The 20,874-nt window shown below is 39.1% G+C and overlaps 1 protein-coding gene across 5 annotated transcripts; it reads right to left on the bottom strand.

The window, feature by feature from the left end:
- Positions 1–1,797: 1,797 nt before the first annotated feature.
- On the bottom strand, positions 1,798–17,853 carry tent4a (terminal nucleotidyltransferase 4A). 5 transcript variants are annotated; one of them, XM_042011520.1, is made up of 13 exons: positions 16,814–17,853; positions 13,748–13,871; positions 12,296–12,342; positions 11,993–12,113; positions 10,327–10,434; positions 8,874–9,002; positions 8,503–8,716; positions 8,070–8,196; positions 7,863–7,966; positions 7,514–7,698; positions 7,206–7,358; positions 6,876–7,049; positions 1,798–4,283 (listed from the first exon to the last, which is right to left on the bottom strand). In XM_042011520.1, exons 1-13 carry the CDS (start codon positions 17,635–17,637, stop codon positions 4,125–4,127), a joined length of 2,469 nt encoding a protein of 822 aa, XP_041867454.1. In that variant the 5' UTR covers positions 17,638–17,853; the 3' UTR covers positions 1,798–4,124. The 5 variants fall into 5 exon arrangements, with proteins under 5 accessions (XP_041867454.1, XP_041867455.1, XP_041867459.1 ...); XM_042011521.1 differs by having other exon boundaries at positions 6,996–7,049; XM_042011525.1 differs by having other exon boundaries at positions 17,497–17,549.
- Between the last annotated feature and the right edge of the window lie 3,021 nt (positions 17,854–20,874).

Genomic DNA, 20,874 nt, shown 5'->3' with positions numbered 1-20,874 from the left:
GTCTGAGGATGTTTCCAACACCTTGTTGAATCCATAACACAAAGAATTAAGGTACCGTAGGTAGTTATGAAGGGAGTCCAACCCGGCACCAGCAAGGTAGACCTAATAAAATGGCCTGTGATTGTAGCTGACTCTTATTTTGACACATGGTGATTTATTTGCATAATTTTGAATGACTCAACTCTTTTATGTTCCACTTCTAAATTTGTACGTGTACATGTTGCGCCTCTATTGTTTTTTTTTTTATTCATCTATGCTTTGTTCTCAAATTAGTTGAATGTAAACCTTTTGTTTGGTTGCACAAGAGACTCAGCAGTAAATGTAGGGTAAGTTAATACCACATCAATATGGTTTTCCCTCTCCGTTATGCAACCACACAAAATCTTTGCAATCAAAAATAGATGTAATGCAAAACTACAAATAACTATATATTTATTACAAGCTAAAATAAATTTGTCAATGAAATGATAATCAAAAGTTTGTTTCTGGCATTTTCATTGGTGGAATAAATGTTTATTCATCAACCTATATATTGAAGATTGCTATTATTTTATAATCTGTGATGTGATTGGCTACAATGATAAAAACCATATTGTTTTGTTGAACCTAAAGCTACATCCATAGCAAACAGAAAAAAGTACAGAAAACCAAATTCAAGGCTTCCAGTCAGCAGTTCATCCTCAACGTTAAGCTTTGGGTGGAGAGTTAAACCTGCTTTGCAGGCATCTGTTGGGGCAGCAGCATCATTGCTAGTAAACGAACAATGAAAGTGAGCTGTGGGGACCTTCTGCCCTTATCAAGTCTTACATAAGGACTTTATAACATTACTATTTGTTATGTTATTGATACTTTTAAAAATCTTTTTGTATATTCCTTTCAATATTTATACACTCCAACTATATTAATATGACGTGTTTACAAGTTGCTGGTATCTAACTATAAGATGAAACAACACAGACTGGCAGTTTTAAAATGTTTATTAAAAAATAAAATAGAAAAAAATATATTTACATAAAAATGTCAAAGAAAGAAAAAAAAAAAAAACAAAAGCTTGGCAGTGGTTCCCACTGGCCACTGGTAAAGTGTCCATATTGAGGGCCACAGCTCGCATGAATCAGCCGGGGTAATGAAAGGCTGACATCTCTCTCCAAACAGCAGCCATCAGTTTAAAATCCCTCATTGTACTCCAATGTAGGGAGATATTACAATACATCTGCATGAACATGTGTATGGCAAAATCTCAATAGTCCATGTGACTCGCCATGCTTCCTTTTCCCATCCACTTCCAAACATACAGTGAGGAAAATGAGCAGAAGCTCAATGAGACCTTTGTTTAACCAGTTTTCCCATCATCATGGAGTGAGAAAGTAAACATGGAGAGTTGGTTTCACCTAACTGCAAAGATTTTAATCCATACAGACGTCCAAAAGATAATGCATTTGAGTCTTTGCTGTGAAGACGCCGGCAACTCTAACCCTGCAAACCCTCTCTTCCATCACCAATTTAATTTCAAGTTTCAGGTTCTCATCTATAAAAGCAGTCATGGGGTTCAGGCTTGTGAGGCTGCACAAGCTTGCCAATTACATCCACTTGTGATCCAATTTAGTTTCAAGCCAAGATTGCATGTAGCTCAGGATTTAATGTATCATCTCAATCATCTCCCTGTGGTTGGAAAATAATCATTAACAGGGGAAAAAAAACAGACTGAAAATGTTTCTGAGAAACACCCAACCGTATAAGTCAATGATTTTTTTTTTATTATTTTTTTTATTTATTTTTTTTTCTGGGTGGGTGGGTGGGGGGTGGTTTCAAATCATCAAATGTCAAAGAAATTTATAAGCTGGAGCTGATGATTAACACAATGTACTTTGGCTGAGCCCCATCAGTCAAAACAGAAACTGCTGTACAACTGCAGGGAGGCCAGGTGCAGCTTTGACTGACAGATTAGAGTTGCCATGCTTTCAAGAAAAAAAACAAAAAACAAAAACAGAAATAAGATAGAAAAACAAACATCACAAGCAGTTTTAACAGTGCTCAAGGTGTCATAGTTAAAAAGAAAAAAAAAAAAGGATTGTTGGTGTACACTTCGGCCCTTTTTGAAGTGCACCTGCAGAGTGCAAGTCGCTCTCTGGGTGCACCTGCTCATCAAACGTCCGATTAAAAACTTGTAGTGGCAAGTCATGAGTCTCAATTCCTCACACACATTTCACTATTATCACACACTACACAGACCCAGAGCCAACCACTGACATAGACATCCTGCATTCCTTACATTTGAATGATAGATGTAGAAAACTAGACTGAAACACATCAGGACCTTCATATAAATACAAATGTGGGGGTGGGTTGGGTAGGGGGTTGAGTTGTGGTTCCTATAAGTTGGCTTGAGTCTGACAGTAACATCACTCTAGTCCAACAAGTAGTGTTTGTAGATGGAAAACAACCCAGAACCCACGTTAAAGAGTTGACACAATAATTAGAGTAATCCACTTGCATAGTAATAACACCGGCATGTGTAGTGTTCTGGGCGAGCCACAGCCTTCCACAGTCCTGTCTGCAAACGCGTGTTCGTGTGGCATGGTGTGCTCGCGGAAAACGTGATACACACACTCCAAGTAAACAAAGAAAGGCATTGCAAACAATTAGCGGAAGTACCTGGCAATCAAATGTACACAAGATTCCTGAACGGAATCAAAATATAATTCCCTTTCATTAGGGTCCTTGGTTCAAGAAGAAACCCCTACCGTCCCTCCTTCTCCTTTGTCCAGGACCACAAACAGGGAGGAAAAAACAGAAAAAAAAACAACTTATAAGTCAGCATCTTAAGTGTTGGTCTACACTGATTTTTGTTCCTCATCTAGACAGCAAGCACATGAGGAGATCTCTGACCTGGAATAAGTGGCTTTTTAGTCCTCTTAGCCTAACCATGAGCTTCAAATTCAAGTCAGATCAGCTGAAGCCTTCTTGGCCTCAACCCTCCCAAGACGTGTAACGAAAGAGACGAGTACAAAAATTAAACAAGAGCATGGAGCTTTAACGGAACAGGCTCTCTCAGGCCTAAATCCTGCACCAGCTGGAGGCTTTTCTTTGAAAGTTGCTTCCATTGGAGAGAAAGAGCTACTGTCAGCCTTCCTTTGCCTGACAAAATATGGCAAAAATACTCCCATAAAGGGATGCACACACATACAGAAATATACACAAACACATTCTTCAAATGGCACTGCTAAAGACTTTCTGCTACCTTAGAGGCCAAATCAGGAGCACATCCTCTCCTTTCGTTTCCCAGGAGATACCAGAGTGTGATTTCCGCTCCTCCACTTTCCTTCAACATGCCTTGGACTAACTGGACTGAGGAACAAAAAGCTTCCACTGGGAATATATCATTCACCTCGCCCATTTTCACAAGACACATTAAGAAAAATGGAGGACATGTTCTGGTAAAAGCTTTCCCTTTCTGTGACTACTTCGCTTAATGAAACAGATCAAGACATCTAAAGAGAGGAGAGAGGAAGAGGAGGAGGTCCATCACAATCTAGACATACAGGAGCGCGCATACAAACACCGACTGATGCTGCCTGGGGAACGGTTTCGTAAACAAGACTTAAAATTCTACAAAAATAATCAGTATAAAATGCCTTTACATATCCACACACAAAATTAAATAAGCAGTTACTTTAATTTCAAAAAGAAAATAACATTATTGCACAAAGTGAAAAAAAAAAAGTTTTCTTAGTGTAGTTTAAAAAATAAAAAACGGTAACACCAAACCACAAGCAGCTTGGCTGTGAGGGTCAAGATGAGGTCAACTGAACTGTTGTCACCACCGAGTCCAACAAAAATAAACAGCAACAGACCTGAAACACGGAGGGGTGAAAAACACTGAAAGTAATGTAACACTGTGGAGAGAAGAAAAAGAAGAAGTCATGCAAAAAAAACGGAAAGGTAAAGATAGGAGGATGCAGATCTGTCTGTTTCATTTTGTTGCTGCTGCTCCTCAAAGGGAAAACTGCTGGTCTCTGGTTGTCCGTCTGACCGCCCGCCTGCCTTTGAGATGAACGCAGGGCCAGAGGTTCTGCAGCCAGAGAGGAGAAGGAGGAAAAAGTAAAAGGGGATAGGAGTGGCTTCTATCTGCTGAGGCTAACTGGTAGGCTGTCCCTCTTTCTGCGTCGCCAGGAGTTGCGGTGGTACTGTGCGTGTGTGTGCGTGTGTCCGCGGTTAGCCAGAGGGGCGTTGTTGACCACCGGCGGGTTGTGGAAGCCCTTCACGTTGAACTTTGCTCCGTTCTGGAGAAACATGGAAAGAGATGATGGGGAGAAGTAAAGTTAATCTGTTTGGACTGATGGTGCAGCAAAAAAAAAAAAGAAAAAAGAAGACATTTTTACTTTTTTCTTTTTAATTTTTTCTTTAAGGTTCCGCTGACTGACATCTGGACTTGTACCTCAAAGCTTCTGTGGATTACTTCATGTTTTAAATACTAGGATTGTGTCACCAGGAAAGGGAAAATAATGCAATAAAATTTGGTAAAATCACTAAGGCATAATTCCATTACAATGCATGAACAACTTAAAATCCCAGGAATCTGAAAGTATTGTTTTGTAGCATCCAGTGTGACATTTCTGGGCTTATGGATAGGAGACATGTTTCCAACCACGTTTAGTTGATCTGGTATGTTTACAGCTCAGTTACTCGTGTTGATTTTTTTAACCTTTGTTAATTTACTGACGCTATGATGCAGTGACAGTCAAGCATGCTGCATGTGACATTAGGTAAAGCTTTAGGTAAAGCTTTAAATCCTCCAACATCCAAGAGTGATGTCAGCTGCAGTTTAACGTCGTTTAACATCCCTGCAGCTCTTTGATTCACACGTATAACAGGTCATGTTTTAATTTACCTCTAAATTAATTCAACAATGACCAGTCATCTACAGAACAGCAACAACAATATGTTCTGCAGTAGGGCTGGGCAATATATCGAGATTTTCAAATATATCGAGACTTTAAAATTATTTTTAATTTATTTTGTTTTAGGAGCATTTAAATTAATATAAAGGTATTTAATTTCAGTCAGTCTTTAATAAAAGTATATTTAGCACTGAAGGCTGTATATTAGAACTGTCTCTTTGGTTACTTGACAAAAAATATATAAATATAGAGATTTATATTGTATATCGTGATTCAGGTAAAAAATATTGAGATATAAGACTTGGTTCATATTGCCCAGCCTTATTCTACAGAACATCAGCAATTTGAGGCCATTTTAACAGGCAGTACATCACCTTTACACTTTCAGGCTAAAACCCATCTATGTCTTCTTCATCCTTCACTCGCCTCGTGAAATATGAATAAAAACCATGACTTTGTTGTTTAGGTGCCAAGAAAATCGAGTAAGTTTTATTTTATGAATTCTAATTTTTTTTTTTTTTTTTTTTTAAAAACACCTGACCTCCTGTAAATGACGTTTTTCTCAAGGTCAACATTGGCTGGTTTCCTCTTATTGATGTTCACCTCTTTACTTTTATTTGTTCATTTTAACCTTTAAAACCACTTTACGTTTTACTGTTAATTTCTTAGGATTCTTTATAATTATTCAAACAACCACAACATGTCCTCAGAAATTAATGCTACGCGTCTGCAATCTGCAAATAGCTAGCAACCACTTCCGCCGGTTTTGAGATCGATTTAACCAGATGTCAGTCTGACGATCGACGGTGGTAAAAATGACAAAGTTTCAAAAACAAGGTGCGGTGCGCTTGTTTTACATTCCAACTTCAAAATGGGAGGCTGACTTGTCCAGTAACTGGATAATGGTCACACATGTTTAAACACCTTTAAAAATGACTAAGAATTCAAATATGCAACTAATACTATTCAAAATTCTTCAAGGTACTCAATATACAAGACGGAGGTTGTTCAGGATGGGTCACAATCAAATATCAGCTAACAATGCACCGACAAAACAACTGACAACTACTTCCATGCCTTGTGGTCCTGCACACCTGTCCATAGGCTCTGGCTTCAGGTATGTGAAGACATGTCAACATGGCTTAAATGTAATATTCCTGCAAACCCCACACTGCGCCTACTAGGTGACTTGGGTGAAATTAACATGGTAATTAACTCTGCACACATGGTCCCACTAGTGAACTGCAAAACCAAAAATAATCTGTGTATTCAGTAGTTTAGGAACCTCTTACTAGACAACATCAGTACTGAGAAAATGTCTGCTGTCATCAAAGATGCAGTTTGCTGAATTTCACTCCATCTGGTCCCCGGCCACATTTGTAGTTGAATTTATTACCATTTCAGGAAATTTTCAGAAAAAATACCTGGCTGATAAAAGGATGCTGTGAACAACCTCCTATTTAAAAAAAAAAACAGCAAATAGCCCATTTATTTATTTCCATAACTATGGCCTTCATGCGGTTGCATCTACATCAGACAGGTGGTGTCACTTTTTATGAAAATGAAACCAGGATGTTTGTTTCAGTTTCCAATAAACTCAGCAAAAGTTTTTTTCTTCTTCCTTAAAACGCTGAAGTGTTTTTCTAACAAGCCAGTGAGGAGTAAGAGAGAACATCATAAGATGAAATCCTGCCCTGTCCCCGTTCTCAGAGCAGAGACGCACCAGATGTTGGAACATGAGGAGGAGCATTACTGCTGACTAATCAGTTACTGGCAGGTTACACAAAAAACTGTTATGCAACAAGTCTGAAGAGAACAAGGCAGCAGAGAGTGAGAGAAAGAGAGAGATAGAGAGAGAGAAAGAATGAGTGACCGACGAGGAAAACTGACAGAGCGAAAGAAAATAGGAAATGGCAGAGTGTAAACCTGGGTGTGAGACATGGTTAGTGTGTGTTTGCAGCATCCAGCGCCTACCTTGTGTGTGTGGCTGGAGTGGGGGCTGGGCGGAGGCTGGGGACTGGAAGGGGCAGGGGCGTGAGCATGGGCTTGGGGGGGCATGTGGAAGAAGGGGGGGAGCCCAGAGTCCATACACACCTGTCTGCCAGGTATGGAGTGCACTGCAAGACCGCCGGGCAGTGAGACGCGAGCCTGGAGGATGGAGGGGACAGAAACTGCTTTGAGTTCGTTAATCATTTTATAAAAATGACTACTAATAATAATTCTAATAGCAGCTAATAGATTTTATGCCTCATTTCTACTCAAACCATAAGATTACTTTTGCTGTAGCCGTTGTCGTGTGCCTACCTGTGAGCCTGGAGGAAGGAGCAGATGGTGTCCTCCCATGCCATGCTTCCCAGTGCCCATGTTGAGGCCCGGTGGTAAAGCCAGGCTGAGGGGCGGGAAAGACGGGTATGTTGGCAGGGTTGGTGGAGGGAGGGGCAACGCTGAATCGGAGTCCTGGCAGATCAAAGGGGAGAAGGTTGTGAGCAAGACTGAGCAACTCCCAATTATTATGTGAAAATCTGATAGAAACTGAGTGCAACACACACAGAAGGATGAGGAAAGATTTAATAATCAAGAAATAATTCCAAGAAATGTGTGAAAATTCGTACGTTGTCAGATCCAGAGAGAGAGGAGACTGAAGAGGCTGATGAGTGCTGCTGTGGGCTGGAGATGGACATGGGGGAGTCGGCACTGTGGGGGGACACAGAGTCCCTTTGCTGCTCTTCTGAACATCCAACACCACTGCTGAGCATGCAGGGCTCCGGCTCTGAAACTGGCTCCTTGGGAGATGGCACTGTAGAAAAACATAGTTAGGATGGGAATAATTTTTCAGAAATTCCTTTAATTTCCAATATTATATGAGGTTTATTCTATCCTATCAATATCTATAATCCTAACGTCACTATTTTTACTCAACAGCATAATTACATCTACTGTATACTGAAGTCTGATTTGTACCTCTGTTGTCGGTTCTTGCCAAATCTCTGCCCCCCCACTTCTTAATGATCCATTCCCTGTAGTCGATAACTTCCTGGGTCAACCTGATTATCCTCCCCAATGTGCTGCAGGTACACAGGAAAAACATTTTTTAATTTATTTGTTTTCAAAGTAGCACCACTCTAATCCATTAAGCGCAAAGCACGTATGAACAAAAAGAATTCCAACCTTTCACAATCTTTGTTGGGATATGACCGTGCGAGCGGAGACACAGCGTGACTCAGGACGGTGTAAGCGTAGTCAAACACCTGCTTAACATGCATGGCACCATAGGAACCCCGTCCCACATCATTACCTACAGAAAAAAAGAGAAAAAAAAATTAATAACATAAGACTCCGGAGTAAAAAAGGAATCAGAACAGCACAGCATAATAGCAGACCAGTAAGACTGGTTCCAGAAATCTTTTTTAAATTCTAATTTATGTCCATGAGAGAACAACTAGAGCACAACCCTGCAGGATGCTGCCACATTGCCAACTTGTGACTTTTGAAATTATCCCTTAAAAATACAATATATAGAGTTCTCATAGCTAGATATTATCTTTATAGAAATATTACTAAAATTCATTGCAGTGGTTTGTAGACTAGCCCAGACACCAACCTGGAAGTAGTGGGTCCTCTATGCAAAGCATGGATGGCCTGTATCCATTTATCATGGCCTTCATCATCTCCTCTTTGGCTACGTATGCGCCTCCGTTTCGGATGCGAATTGCAGTTTTCAAGTAGTTGAAATGACGGCCGTACAGTTCAAAGAATTCAATCAGCAACACGCCCAAGTTCTCACTGGGGTTTCTAGCATCGATACGGGGATGGAGCTGGAATAAAAAGGACAGGGCGACTGATTCAACAACACCACACATGGTTACAGAAGATTTCTGACAACATTTTGTAGTGTCTCTGACTACCACTTTAATTTTCTCAGCCAATGCCGCTTCAAATAAATGACCGATACTACCACACGTATTACTGTACCTGGAGGAAACTGATGACCATGAGGATGAGGCTGTATGAGCTGATGCCCCCTGTAAAGACTTCATTTAGATCTCTCTGCAGCAGAAACTGCTTCAGGACAAAGATCAGGTAAGGCAGCACTGGATATTTCTGAAAGTACACAGCAGAGGCAGGTGTGGAATAAGAATGGATCATTGGGTCAGACTGGGGGGTTAAACGAAAAGGACGGAGAAGTGGACAGAATTTTAAAAAAGCAGCATTTAGCACAGACTCAAGCTGGAAAAAAAAACAGGGGACATATTAAACTGTTAAACTTATATAACTTTTTTCTGCAAATGGGAATTATTCTAGATAAAGTCATTAAAGTTTATAATTTATGGACGTCTCAAGTCATTCATTCCATTTTACAAGGCTGCCTAATTTTCTTTTTAATAGGAAGACTTCCTCTTAAAGTGCTGAATATTGCTCAAACTCTTCTGATTCCAGTTCACTTATCAAAGTTTTGAACAAAAGCAATTGTTACAACTTTTATTCCCCACATGAACGCCAGCGGCCAACTGGGCCGAGTCTACTTAAAGATAAGGTGCCTGTGAAATCCCCAGGAGCTCTGGAATGGGAATTACAAGTATGCTCATTTTCCAATCCAAAACGCAGCATGATGTGTTCCAGAGAAGCGGTGGAGCTTGGCTAACTTTACAAATATGCTTTCAAGAAGTCAGAGCAAGACTGGGATGTACGCTGCTACGACAGGATGCCTGGGAAGCTGACATATGAGAATGAACTAAGTGTGACCCATTAGAGACAAGTCTGCACAGGTGTCCGTCACAGCCATGCATTAACATCATAAACTGATGCTGAGTGAAGCCGTCAACAAAACGGCTCTCAAGCTGCGATATTTTTCCCCGAAAGAATCGGAGAGCAACCTGTACACCAGCCACAGACAAAAGGAATAATCTGACAGCAGGCTGGAACATTAGCTCTTGGAAGTCCTCTCTGGCTTCGGATGATAGCTATGACTGAAACAGATAAAGATCCACTTTCAGCAAGAATTCTGTCAGAGCCACGGGGTAAACCCACTCGCTGCTGAACAGATTTGGCAACAGGGCCCTGAGCGGTGTGTAGTTTTTGGGTGGGGTTAAATGCTACTGAGAAAGGTTGGTGAGGTTTGTTCTAGCTTCACTGGGGAAATGAGATGGGCCAGTCCAGGACTGGAGTACAGCGTAATGCTTCAAACTGCAGGCGTGCCTCTTTCACACGGGGAATTTCCACAGGGAAGTTCTTTATTTGGATCTTACTGTAAAATGGCAATTATGTGACTTCTCTGGTGGTTTTACAACTCAGACATATCTACTTGACCTTTTCCTGCTCCCTTCTTCCATCTCTATGTATTGCATGTACTCTGCACTGTATCTGCTTTGTTTGATTGAGACCTAAAACGTTTCTGAACACCTCCAGGGTTGAGGGCACATCTCACCTTTACGTAGTCTTTAATGAAGCTTGCTGCCTTAACTCCCGTCTCTACGTTAAAACTGATGTCCACCTTCACCTCAGTCTCTTGGTCTGTCAGCTTGATAATTGGCACCTGAAAGAAGAAGAGTGAAATCTCTTAACCATGATAACTCAGTCACTTGGAAACAATACTTAGAAACCAATTTCAAAAGTATCACTATGGCACTGGTATTATTAAGACTTCTTAAGATTATCCAAACATTACACTCAGTTGTTGAAGGATGGCAAAACCCTGGACACAATGAGGGGAGGTTATGGTTGAAAGTATCAGTGATCTGAGCTAAACTAGTTTATCTGAGCAAAGGATTATTATTTTGTGTGAACTGAAGCCAGCAAAGAATACTGGAATTTACATCATTATGGTATCAAATGTTAATCAAGAAAAATAAGCATAAATTGGCAAAATGGACTGGAATTTTAAAATCAATATTTTAAATCCCTCCAAAATAAAACTCTTCTTGAAAAGTAAAAAACTAAAAGAAAAAAAAGAAAAAAAGTGCCACTATAGCTTATAAAGGATCTACTTTCTCCACCTCCCCCTTGGTTTCCATGCACAACATTCCTGCATATTTTCCAGATCAAAATTCCAACCTTTTGCAGACTTAAAATTTCCAGATTTCTTGGTTAAATAGTCAAATATTTAAACTGTTCTTAAATATTTCTAAATTGGTGATGGCCATGCACAACACCACCAGTAAGAAATCTCTCTGAAGTCTTAAATATGAGATATCACATAACCAACAATTTCACTTGAAAAAAGTTTTATTCTCACAGTCTGTTAGGTTTCATTTAACAGCACTGTCGCAATCCACAATAAATAAATAAATAACTATCTTTGTAGCTTTGAATCAACATTATCCCAAAAAAAGACTTCGACACAGTTTTTAAGTCTGAAAAGTGAAATAAATGCAAACTACTTTGAGCCTGCAATTCCTTTTATAACCAGCAGGGGCAAAAACTTGGGCTGCAAAAACTAGCTCATTTCTGCAAAAAGAAACAAGCTTGTAGTTGTATAAAAAACTACTATTATGCCTTTTCCCAAATGCTTTTCTGTTGATTTTATGAGGAATAAAGTGAGGTAAACAAATGAAGGCAGGGAGTATATGTAAGGTCTTAAGAAACTCCCTGCAACAACAATCCAACCACGCTTGCAGTCGGCCGTAATATGACTGAAATGCGATTCTGCTGCAGTGAAACTACAATTGCTTCAAAGCTGGGTGACAAAAAGAGCATTTAATATGTTGCCATGTGTTGTACCGTGTTGTTTCATACAGGCTTTATAAACATGGACAATTTAGGTTGGTAGTAACCATGAAAAAAAATGGAAGGAAAGAAAAACAGTAAAAACGCATCGTCTGCACATTCCTGGCAAAGCTATATAGGCTGTTCTCAGTCAGTTACAGAGAACAAGCTGGAACATCCACCTTGCACATATAATCTGTATGAAAACACAAAACCCAATCCTTTGTTTTATCAACTGATTTATTCCAGTTTTTTTGTGTTTTGTTTGTTTCTTACGTGGAAAAAACTTTAATTACTGCAAATCAGTCCGGCTTTATTTACAGAGCAGAACATGAGGCATGTCTGTAAAGCTAAGAGCTGAGAAAGGCGGCAGAGCTGCGTCTACTCACTGTAGCCTTGTCCAGCACTTTAATAGAGAAAGGTTCTGCCACTTTGTGTTTACGCAGAGCTTGCTCGAGCTCTTGCAGCGGGGGACGCTCCCACTTCCCAAAAACCACCAGGTCAATGTCACTGTAGGAAAAAGCAAACAAACAAACAAACAAAAAAAAGAAATTTAATAAACACAAAAAAGAGAGAGAAACACCACAACATTAAAAATAAAATAAAAACACTGAATTACTGCTAAGCTAAACTGAACAGGAATATGATTATATTCTGTTTCTTTTTTTTTCCTGACAAACACTGAGCCTTACCTGGTTGGAAGGTATAGTCCTGTGCTGAAGCTGCCAAATATTTGAACCTGGTAAAACAATTAAGGAGATTAAAATAAACTGTATCATTGTTTAACTGTTACACATATCCCCAACATACGTGATATTTCACAAGCCTCACAACTACAGTTTCTATTTAAAGAAGGAAAACAAGTTCTTTGTGGTGATGATGTACATATCCAGTTTAAATGTTTGCAGTCTACCATGAACACAGTGTTTGAGTCCCGCTTCAGATTCGCTAAACATTGCCAAGTTAAGTAAGCTGCCAAATGAAGTACACAATGGCTTAGAAAAAAACGCTGTGCTTTGGTGCTGTAAGTGAATGGTAGCGGAGCGAGGTTCTTTCCTTTTTCCCGTCCGTTAAATACGACAAGGAAGCAAGAGCACAACAACAGGCCAGGATTAATAGACTGAAATGAAAAGGGAGGCCGGTACAAATCAGAGACTTGATCCATTTACCTGACAATGTGGCTCGGAGTGGAAGTGGGAAAGGTTGGCAGCTAACAAATCACTGCTGCTCAGCCTTTACGTGATTAAGTAATGAGAGGGGTATTATATGGAGCCGACCTCGCTGCATCATTTTCCACCATTTCCACACATATGAGGAGGAAGTACTACTACAGAGAAACGAACGCATCATTTAAAACAGAAAACTAAAATATCTGCCTCCTAAATGTCAGAGGGATTTTTTTTTTTTAAAGAGACCACAAGAAGGTGTGAGTGAGGCAGCTGTTTTGCTGTTTAACCCATTTGGAGATGGAGTTAAGTGTTCCTGCTTCATTTCTGTCATCAGATTAACCAACTGATTTTTATTTGATATAACAACAACCAGAAGAGCTGTCAAACATGCTTCGTTTCATAGCTATAGTACAGGATACAGAATTTATGAAGCTGCTTTCAATCATGCTTGGGTTTCAAAACTTTTTTGTTCTTTTTTTTGTTTTTCACAATGACAGATAGAGACATCGAAGCTACGTTCAATTTAATATGTTAACTTGGTATAACCTGAAAGATGGAGAAATACACCTAAATAAGACCGAGTCACGATTTTCTTTAGGATGTGGTGGAACTATTTCTTGGATCTGCACTTTAAGTTTTCCAAGAACATGTCAATTAGTGGAGTCACTGAGAAAAAAAAATAACAAAATATCAAATAAATTAAAAAAAGTAAAAAATATTAAAATCGTAGAAAGCAAATAAGTATTAATGAAAATGAAAGAAATAAAGCGCTTTCCTATAAAAAATAAATGTAAATAATTAATTAAAAAACCAAAAACAGCATAAACCGGGGCGGGATTTCACTGTGCTTACAGCAGTACACAAACCCTAAAAGAATGAAGTGTACAATTAGAGAAAAAATTTTAATGCCCTATAACATATAAAGTTCCTGAAGGAGGGGAGGGCTGGCTGAAATGAACAAAGACTGCATCTTACATCTGCAGTGGGCCACAGCTCCTTGATGATCATCTCTATCCGACTGACAACCTCTTTCCTCATAGCAGCCTCCTCAGGCCGGGGAGACATGAAGTTGTAGAAGTCCATCACCTCTTCGTGGAGTCTGGATGGAAAGAAGACGCAGAGGGGTTATTCTCGCCACGCTGACCTTCACAGAACATACAGTCCAATAAGAAACCCTATCCCACAAGAAGGAACATTAAATCATGTGATCAATTCACAGCAAACACACAGCAACCTTGCAGATACACAGAGTACTATGAAAACAGCAATCACATCAGTTAGCAAACTAAGATGTTTTGAATCTAAATTGGTTTATTTGTTTATTGTTATTTGAACTTGCATACATGAAAAAGAGCAGTAAAAGAAACGTTAACAAAAAAAAATAAAATGTGCAGGAAGGGTCAAAAAGCCCAAAGGGCTATAAGCAACCTCCCATCTTAAACTTATATATAACTATGCTTTGTATTGCTTAACCCACATCACACAAGAAGAATGTGATTTCACAGACATGGAAAATCCAACTAATCCACATTAAGAGTTTCTAATGTGTCACAAAGGTCCTGAGTAGATCTAAGGATATTTCTATTAAATACTCTGCTGCAACATACACTATGTAGCCTGCGTCTGGTTTGGCAATACTCTCCATGATGTCATGGCATGTAAGAACAAAGTGGGAAATCACTTGGGTCACACAGGTCAATTTATCAGTTATTATCCGTGGGATGGCAAAACGCACCGAGCTTCAGTAGTGACAACTTTGTTTTCTCATCCGAAACCTTCCAGACCAGCTTTTCATTTAAAAAAAATAAACAGATAATTAAATAAATAAAAGGCTGACCATTACTTTAAGTGCTTAGTACAACAAAGGTTGCAAAAAACTGTTAATTTTAGTTTTTGTCAGGTTTGTGTGCCTTCTACAGTTCATTACTCTGAATGGGAAAGATTCACTCTGTTATATCACTCTACAACTGTGTACAGTGTTTCTATAAATGCCAAAGACATAAACATATACATTAATTGTTTATAAAAAAGTCAAGAAAATATTCTTTACTTTATTAGTACAAATGTATGAGACTTCTTTAAACTGTACACATACAAGCTCCAATAGGATCATAAATGGTATCAATCACAGCTGATTTCTCTAACCCACATCCATGCCTGAGAGCGACTAACTGCTAGTGGGTAACGGACCACAGCTGAAGTGTTGAAAGAGACTGAGGAATTTTTATCTTTAGTGAAAACACCAAACCAGGCCTTAAGAGCTCAAGGATGTGTGTGTGACAGCAAAAACAAAACAAAAAAAAACAAAACAGGCACATGTAAAGGTTTCTGACCAGTCAAATGCCTTCAAACAGTGGAAGTCTGTTCAACTCTGTGCAGCCATTCATTTTTCTAAGAATGCATACCATGATGTCAGTGTGAAATACAGAACAGGGGGACTGTCACAATCAATTACCAGAGCCCTGGAGGAAATGCAGTCCGGCTATGTACCCCACTCCTTAGTGAAAACAACAAGCCAGTCAGATTCGGGGAGGATCCGTGTTACTAGCCCATCACTGACAAAGGCCTAAGCACTCCTTCCTAAATATAAATAATCCTGCAACAACCATCGCAGACAAACTAGTTTAGAGTCAACCACTCCTTACTCTTACAATATAAAAAGGAAAATGAACTGAAATTAAAACATTTTTAAAAAGCAGATTTCTGTAAATTGCTTTTAATTTTAACCCCAATCTGAAATCTAAAATGTTTCAAACCAATTCAGTTTAATTATACGATTATTTTGTATTGTGCATTCAATTTTATGTACAACCCTTGAGAGTAGGGCTGGATGACAGTTCTATAACAATATATATCGACTGATAGACATATGGTGAGATTAAAAAAAGGGTAGATAAAAAGTCTGATAGAAAAAGTTTCCCTTCGTTTTTAGCCTAAAAAAGCTTAAATTTGAATATCTCAGTTCTGCCATTCAGTTCTTCAAAAATGTTAATAACTGTACTACGTTGTAATACTGTCATAATCAGGATCAATAATTAAGGCAAAATCAATAAGTGACAGTGACATTTTGAGCACAGAGTATCGATATTGGCGATACTTGCCCTTGATTTACTTAGTATCGAATTGATACCAACATTTGCAGTATCGCTCAGGCCTATACCGCTAAAGGCAAACCACTATGAGGCAAGACAGGGCACAAGCCAAAACTTGCACCCAAACCAGAAATACCCAATATATTACTTATTGTGTACCTTTGTAAGACAAACCAATAAGGGCTCAACTTAAAGCAACTCTGGGAAATGTATGCACAAAACCACGTATAACTACCTTTGCATCGAAGGTAAATTATAGAGCACTGAAAACTGGAGTAAATGAGATGTACCTACCCACTTTACAACGAAAATCATTAAAACATATACACATTTGTCCAGTTTTTCAAACACAGTTGTTATAAAACGATAGATTAAACTTTCGTAATGGATATTTAGTTAAAATTCATTTGACTAGCGGGAAAATTTAAAAACATTCGCTAAAGTCTTGAGGGTAAGCTGTTAGCTTAAAGCCACAAGCCCCTCGGTCACGGTTACAAAAGCCCAACGTTTAAAAGCAAGCGAATACGCTTTAAAAACTTTTACACAGATTATTTATTATTACTACCATCGACATTTAAAGTTATTTTAAGGATCGCCACAGTGCGTTTTACAAATGTACTTCTAGTTTGCAGAATCGCACACCCCTAGCGGTTTAATTTAAATTTCAGTACACTAAAATCACGGCACTTCCGGTGTTCTGAACGGCATTCATGTAGCTTTGTAACGGTAGTGGTTTAGCTAACAGAAAGGTAAAAAGAAAAATGTCAAACTAACAATCCAACACTGCAATACTCTGCAGAGATAACAACATTTTTACTTTTTATTATACAAAACAACATATTCGACAAACGTATTTACCATACTATAAACGCAACGGCATAAAAAGACAGACGTTACTCAACTTAAGCTTTTTAAAACCTTGAAGCAATGGCTGTATTCACAAACTTACCCGAGAACCCCAGGGTTGTATTTCCTAATCTTCCATGGTGTCCAAGTGATCGCATTACCATTAGTGCAGTTCGAAAACAAGTAATTCATCCCATAGGTGCTCGCCTTATTGTCACTTTTCCTTCGGCCTGGATGGTGATTATGTGTGTGATTACTAGGTACAGAGGAGTGGACCTGATGACGCTTCACGCAGGTTTGCTGCAAATTGAAAGCCGGTTGTTCCTGTAGTTTTCGATGATGATGGTTGTAAAGGTTGACATTATTATCCATGCTGTCGCTCAAGCCGAAGATCAGGTTGGCAGCCCCTACATTTTTATTAAAGTTGCCGGTCACATTTCCACCCATAGTCCTTTCAAGTGAGCAACTGGAATGGGAACTCTCTGTCCCGGATTCCTGGGAAGACGAGGAACAGACGGACCCCGTATTCTGAGGCAAGATTTTTCCCTCACCTGGTTCGGCGACGTTTACCGTCGTTAAAGAGTTCTGCACGTTCCCGTTGGACAGCGTTATCCCCAGCTTGGCAGTGCCGTTTATACTACTGTGTGTAGATCCGCTCATTAAGCTGTGATGGCTACTGCCGTTGCTCAGGCTGGCTGTAACGTTACCGTTGCTGCTGCAATTGCTCTTGCTCGCAGCCACTGCGCTTGCCACATTTTTTAAAACATCCAACGCAGCATAACTCACACAATGCTTGTGGTTTTGATTGTGGAGCTGCTGATGAGCGGAGAGCGTCCGTATTCCCTGAGAGGTCTCCCAGACGTGCATCCATAAGGCGTTCGCAGGTCCTTTCTGTTCGGGCTGAATCCAAGCTACCCTCGGATCCATTCAACTTCTCTTTTAGCAACCCCTCTTCAAGTATCTTACTCTAGCGAGCCCGTTGTTAATCTGCCCTGCTCCCTGCACCTTTCAAAGCTCGCGGCGTTGTTCGGGGTTACAAAAAGAGATTAAACTAAACATTTAACCGATTTAGGACCATTGATTTACTGGCCCCCTTTGCACCGCTAGCTGCAAGAATGCTAGCTGATTCCTACGGGAATTCAATATGGCGTATTCCCTTCAAATCCACGCGCATGCGCTCTATCAGGGATTTCTTAAATGATGACTGCGCCCCCCATCCACCCACTCCTTCATCATTTCTGAGCCAAGCAGCCGAAAAATGACACAAAAAATGAACATTAAAATTTTATTTGATCAATATTAATTTTAACAGTTACAGATGTAACCGAAAAAAAAACATCAAATGTGAACGGAGAGCCTGGTCCCCGAGGCTGTTTCAAAGGGGGAGAAAAAAAAAAAAAAAATCCGGAGTGGGTGGGGGCACGGGTGGGTGAGTTCAAAGGGGATCCCCCATACGTATGCTTTTACACAGTGCCAGAATCTTCCAGGAATGACAGGTAACTGATGGCATCCTAGTTGTAGATAGTTGTCCTGAAAGATCTGGCACACATTTAAAATCAGAGCAATAAGTGAATGGAGTTTGTCTCACCCGTGGGATCATTCTGTTTGTATTATTTATTTATTTACCCAGCCATCATGGCTCCACAGCGTCTTATAACGCTGGGCAGGGGCACTATTAATGAAACCGGTAGTAAATAAATAAAAAAAATAAATAAAAAAAATTGGACAATGTCACTTGAACACATTCAAATTTACATAAACATCAAATAGAGATGAAGCACACTGTGTTTTCAGCTTACATCTAATATACAAACCCCCTAGCTCATATTGTATGGTAACAGAGTATAAAAGTAGCTCCCATTTCTCCTTATTACTGCAATCATTTTAAAAGAGCAATGCAATGCTGCTCCTGTAACAGCAATCTCCCAACCCATAAAGCTCAATAATGAAGCCGGCACAGCCAGGATGTGGCATAACAGCACCTTCTGGGATGCATAGTATGTGAGAGAGTCTTGCATAATGCTTACCCCCTCTGTTACACACGTGCAGCATGTGACCGAGTCAAGGAAAACCCCCCCGAGCACACTATGTGTCGGCTGGGATATGTAGCTGCCTGTATGAAACACTCAGGCATACACACAGCTGCTCGCTCGTACTCTAAGCCTGTAGAGATCAAGCTCTTCTTTCAATCACCTTATCTCACACGCAGGCATCTGAGCGACACGCCAGATGGAAGAGGTTTTTCTTTTCCTGTCACAATCACAGCTCAAGCCAAGACACTGGTTTGCCTCATTGTCAGCTTTTATGGGATTACTACGTTGGTGAAGAGTGGACCATAGCTAACAGATGAGCACACACATAAACAGAAATCGTGCCAGAGAACTCAACAATATGCTCAAAGGCACAACAGTAATAGTCCTTTAATATAAAGGAAGCAGCAGTTGTCTGAGGTTGCATGTGGCTTGAATATTAATGAGGTGGAAACATGTTCCTGGTATTTAACCCACATTAGTAGGACGCTGTATTTGTAATTTCAGCAGCTTTTAAAATAACAAAAAAATTCTACACATATTTACATAGCCTTTGGTGTGTTGCCTCAACCATGTAATAGACTAAAACCAGGACAGCATTATAATGGACCCAGCTAGCACAATTAAACTGCACTGAATTCCACTGCAAATATCTGCTTCCAAATTTATGCAATTTATGATGAAGAAAGTTCAATAAGAAATGCCTAAAATGCAAAACAATTACAATTTAACCCATAAGAGCCCAACGTCACATATTTGTTACATACAGTTTCTAAGACATTTTGGTTCTGTCCCCCAATAGACCCCCCCCAAATTAAAAGTAAATTTTTTATTACATTTTGTTAAAGGGTAAAATAAAGACTTCATATTTTTTTAAAAAAGGTAATTTTTCTTATCGCCTGCACGGAAAAGATGGGATTTAGACAGATCTCAGTCAACAGCATTAAAAAAAGGGGGCTTAATCTTAATCTTTATTATCACATTTTAATAAAAAGCATATATATACATATATATACACATATATATATATATATATATATATATATATATATATATATACACATATATACACATATATATATATATATATATATATATATATATATATATATATATACACATATATATATATATATATATATATATATATATATATATATATATATATGTACACACACACATATATGTATATATATATACATATATGTATATATATATATATATATATATATATATATATATATGTAAATTAATATTGCCATTGTAATATATATTCATGAATAGGTTTACAGGTTTTAATGTTTAAAAAGTCTGTTATGTTTCTCACTTTGTAAATTTCTGCAGCGTCCATCCTCCCTTTCTCTCTACAACACTGTTGTAGCTTCTGTCTCTTTAAGAACAATCTCCAACACATCTGCTCTGTTCCTGATGGGTCAATTAATCCAAGGCCTTCAAAGCCACCCAATAAGAAGGTTCCATGTAAATCTAAACTTGTAGACAAGTGAAGGAAGAAAAGCTCTGGATAACACAGTTGTTATCATTTAGCTAATGACAGCTAGCCTGGTCTGCAAGCTTTAATACTAGTTTTCCAATAGCAATACGAAGATGATCAACTTGGCTCAATCCCTGCACCGAGTTACAACCTATGAGGATAGTGGGACATAACATAACTCCTACTGGGCTTTACAAATGGAGATCTTTCAAATGTGCAGCAGCAAAGAGCAAATGTGCCCTTTTTAAAATATACATTTAGTTGCTAGCTGAATCCCTTACATATTGCAGCACTGCAGGCTTCAACTGCTGCTGCTTCTCTACAGCTTCGCTACATGCAATATAGTGAGGAGAATTTGCAGCCTGCATGAGGGATTTTGAAGCTGTTTCACCCAGATGCTAAAAGATATCCCACTACCATCTGCTTGAAGATGAATGACACTATAGTCAAATTGCATACTTGACTATAGTAAAGTCAAACCTGCCACTTGACTATATTCCACTGTCAGTGTAATATAGTGGTACAATTACAAGAGGCGAGGATAAAGAGGATATGCAGATGAAATAGCCTGGAAGAGAGAAAGACAGGACAGTAGGGATTTAGAAGGATGTGACTGTTTAGCCTTCAGTGGCACACAGCTGT

The sequence above is a fragment of the Melanotaenia boesemani genome, chromosome 17 (assembly GCF_017639745.1).
Source record: "Melanotaenia boesemani isolate fMelBoe1 chromosome 17, fMelBoe1.pri, whole genome shotgun sequence".
NCBI classification, from domain to species: domain Eukaryota; kingdom Metazoa; phylum Chordata; class Actinopteri; order Atheriniformes; family Melanotaeniidae; genus Melanotaenia; species Melanotaenia boesemani.
The sequence above is the reverse complement of the archived record's forward strand: the minus strand, read 5'-3'. Positions and strand labels throughout refer to the sequence as shown.

Coding starts and splice junctions, on each gene's coding strand:
- tent4a (XM_042011520.1), bottom strand. CDS start 17,637: ATGGATCCGAGGGTAGCTTGGATTCAGCCCGAACAGAAAGGACCTGCG. Junction 10,435..11,992: donor AAGTGCTGGACAAGGCTACA/GTGAGTAGACGC, acceptor TTCTTCTTTCAG/GTGCCAATTATCAAGCTGAC. Junction 4,284..6,875: donor ACTCCAGCCACACACACAAG/GTAGGCGCTGGA, acceptor ATGTTTCTCCAG/AACGGAGCAAAGTTCAACGT.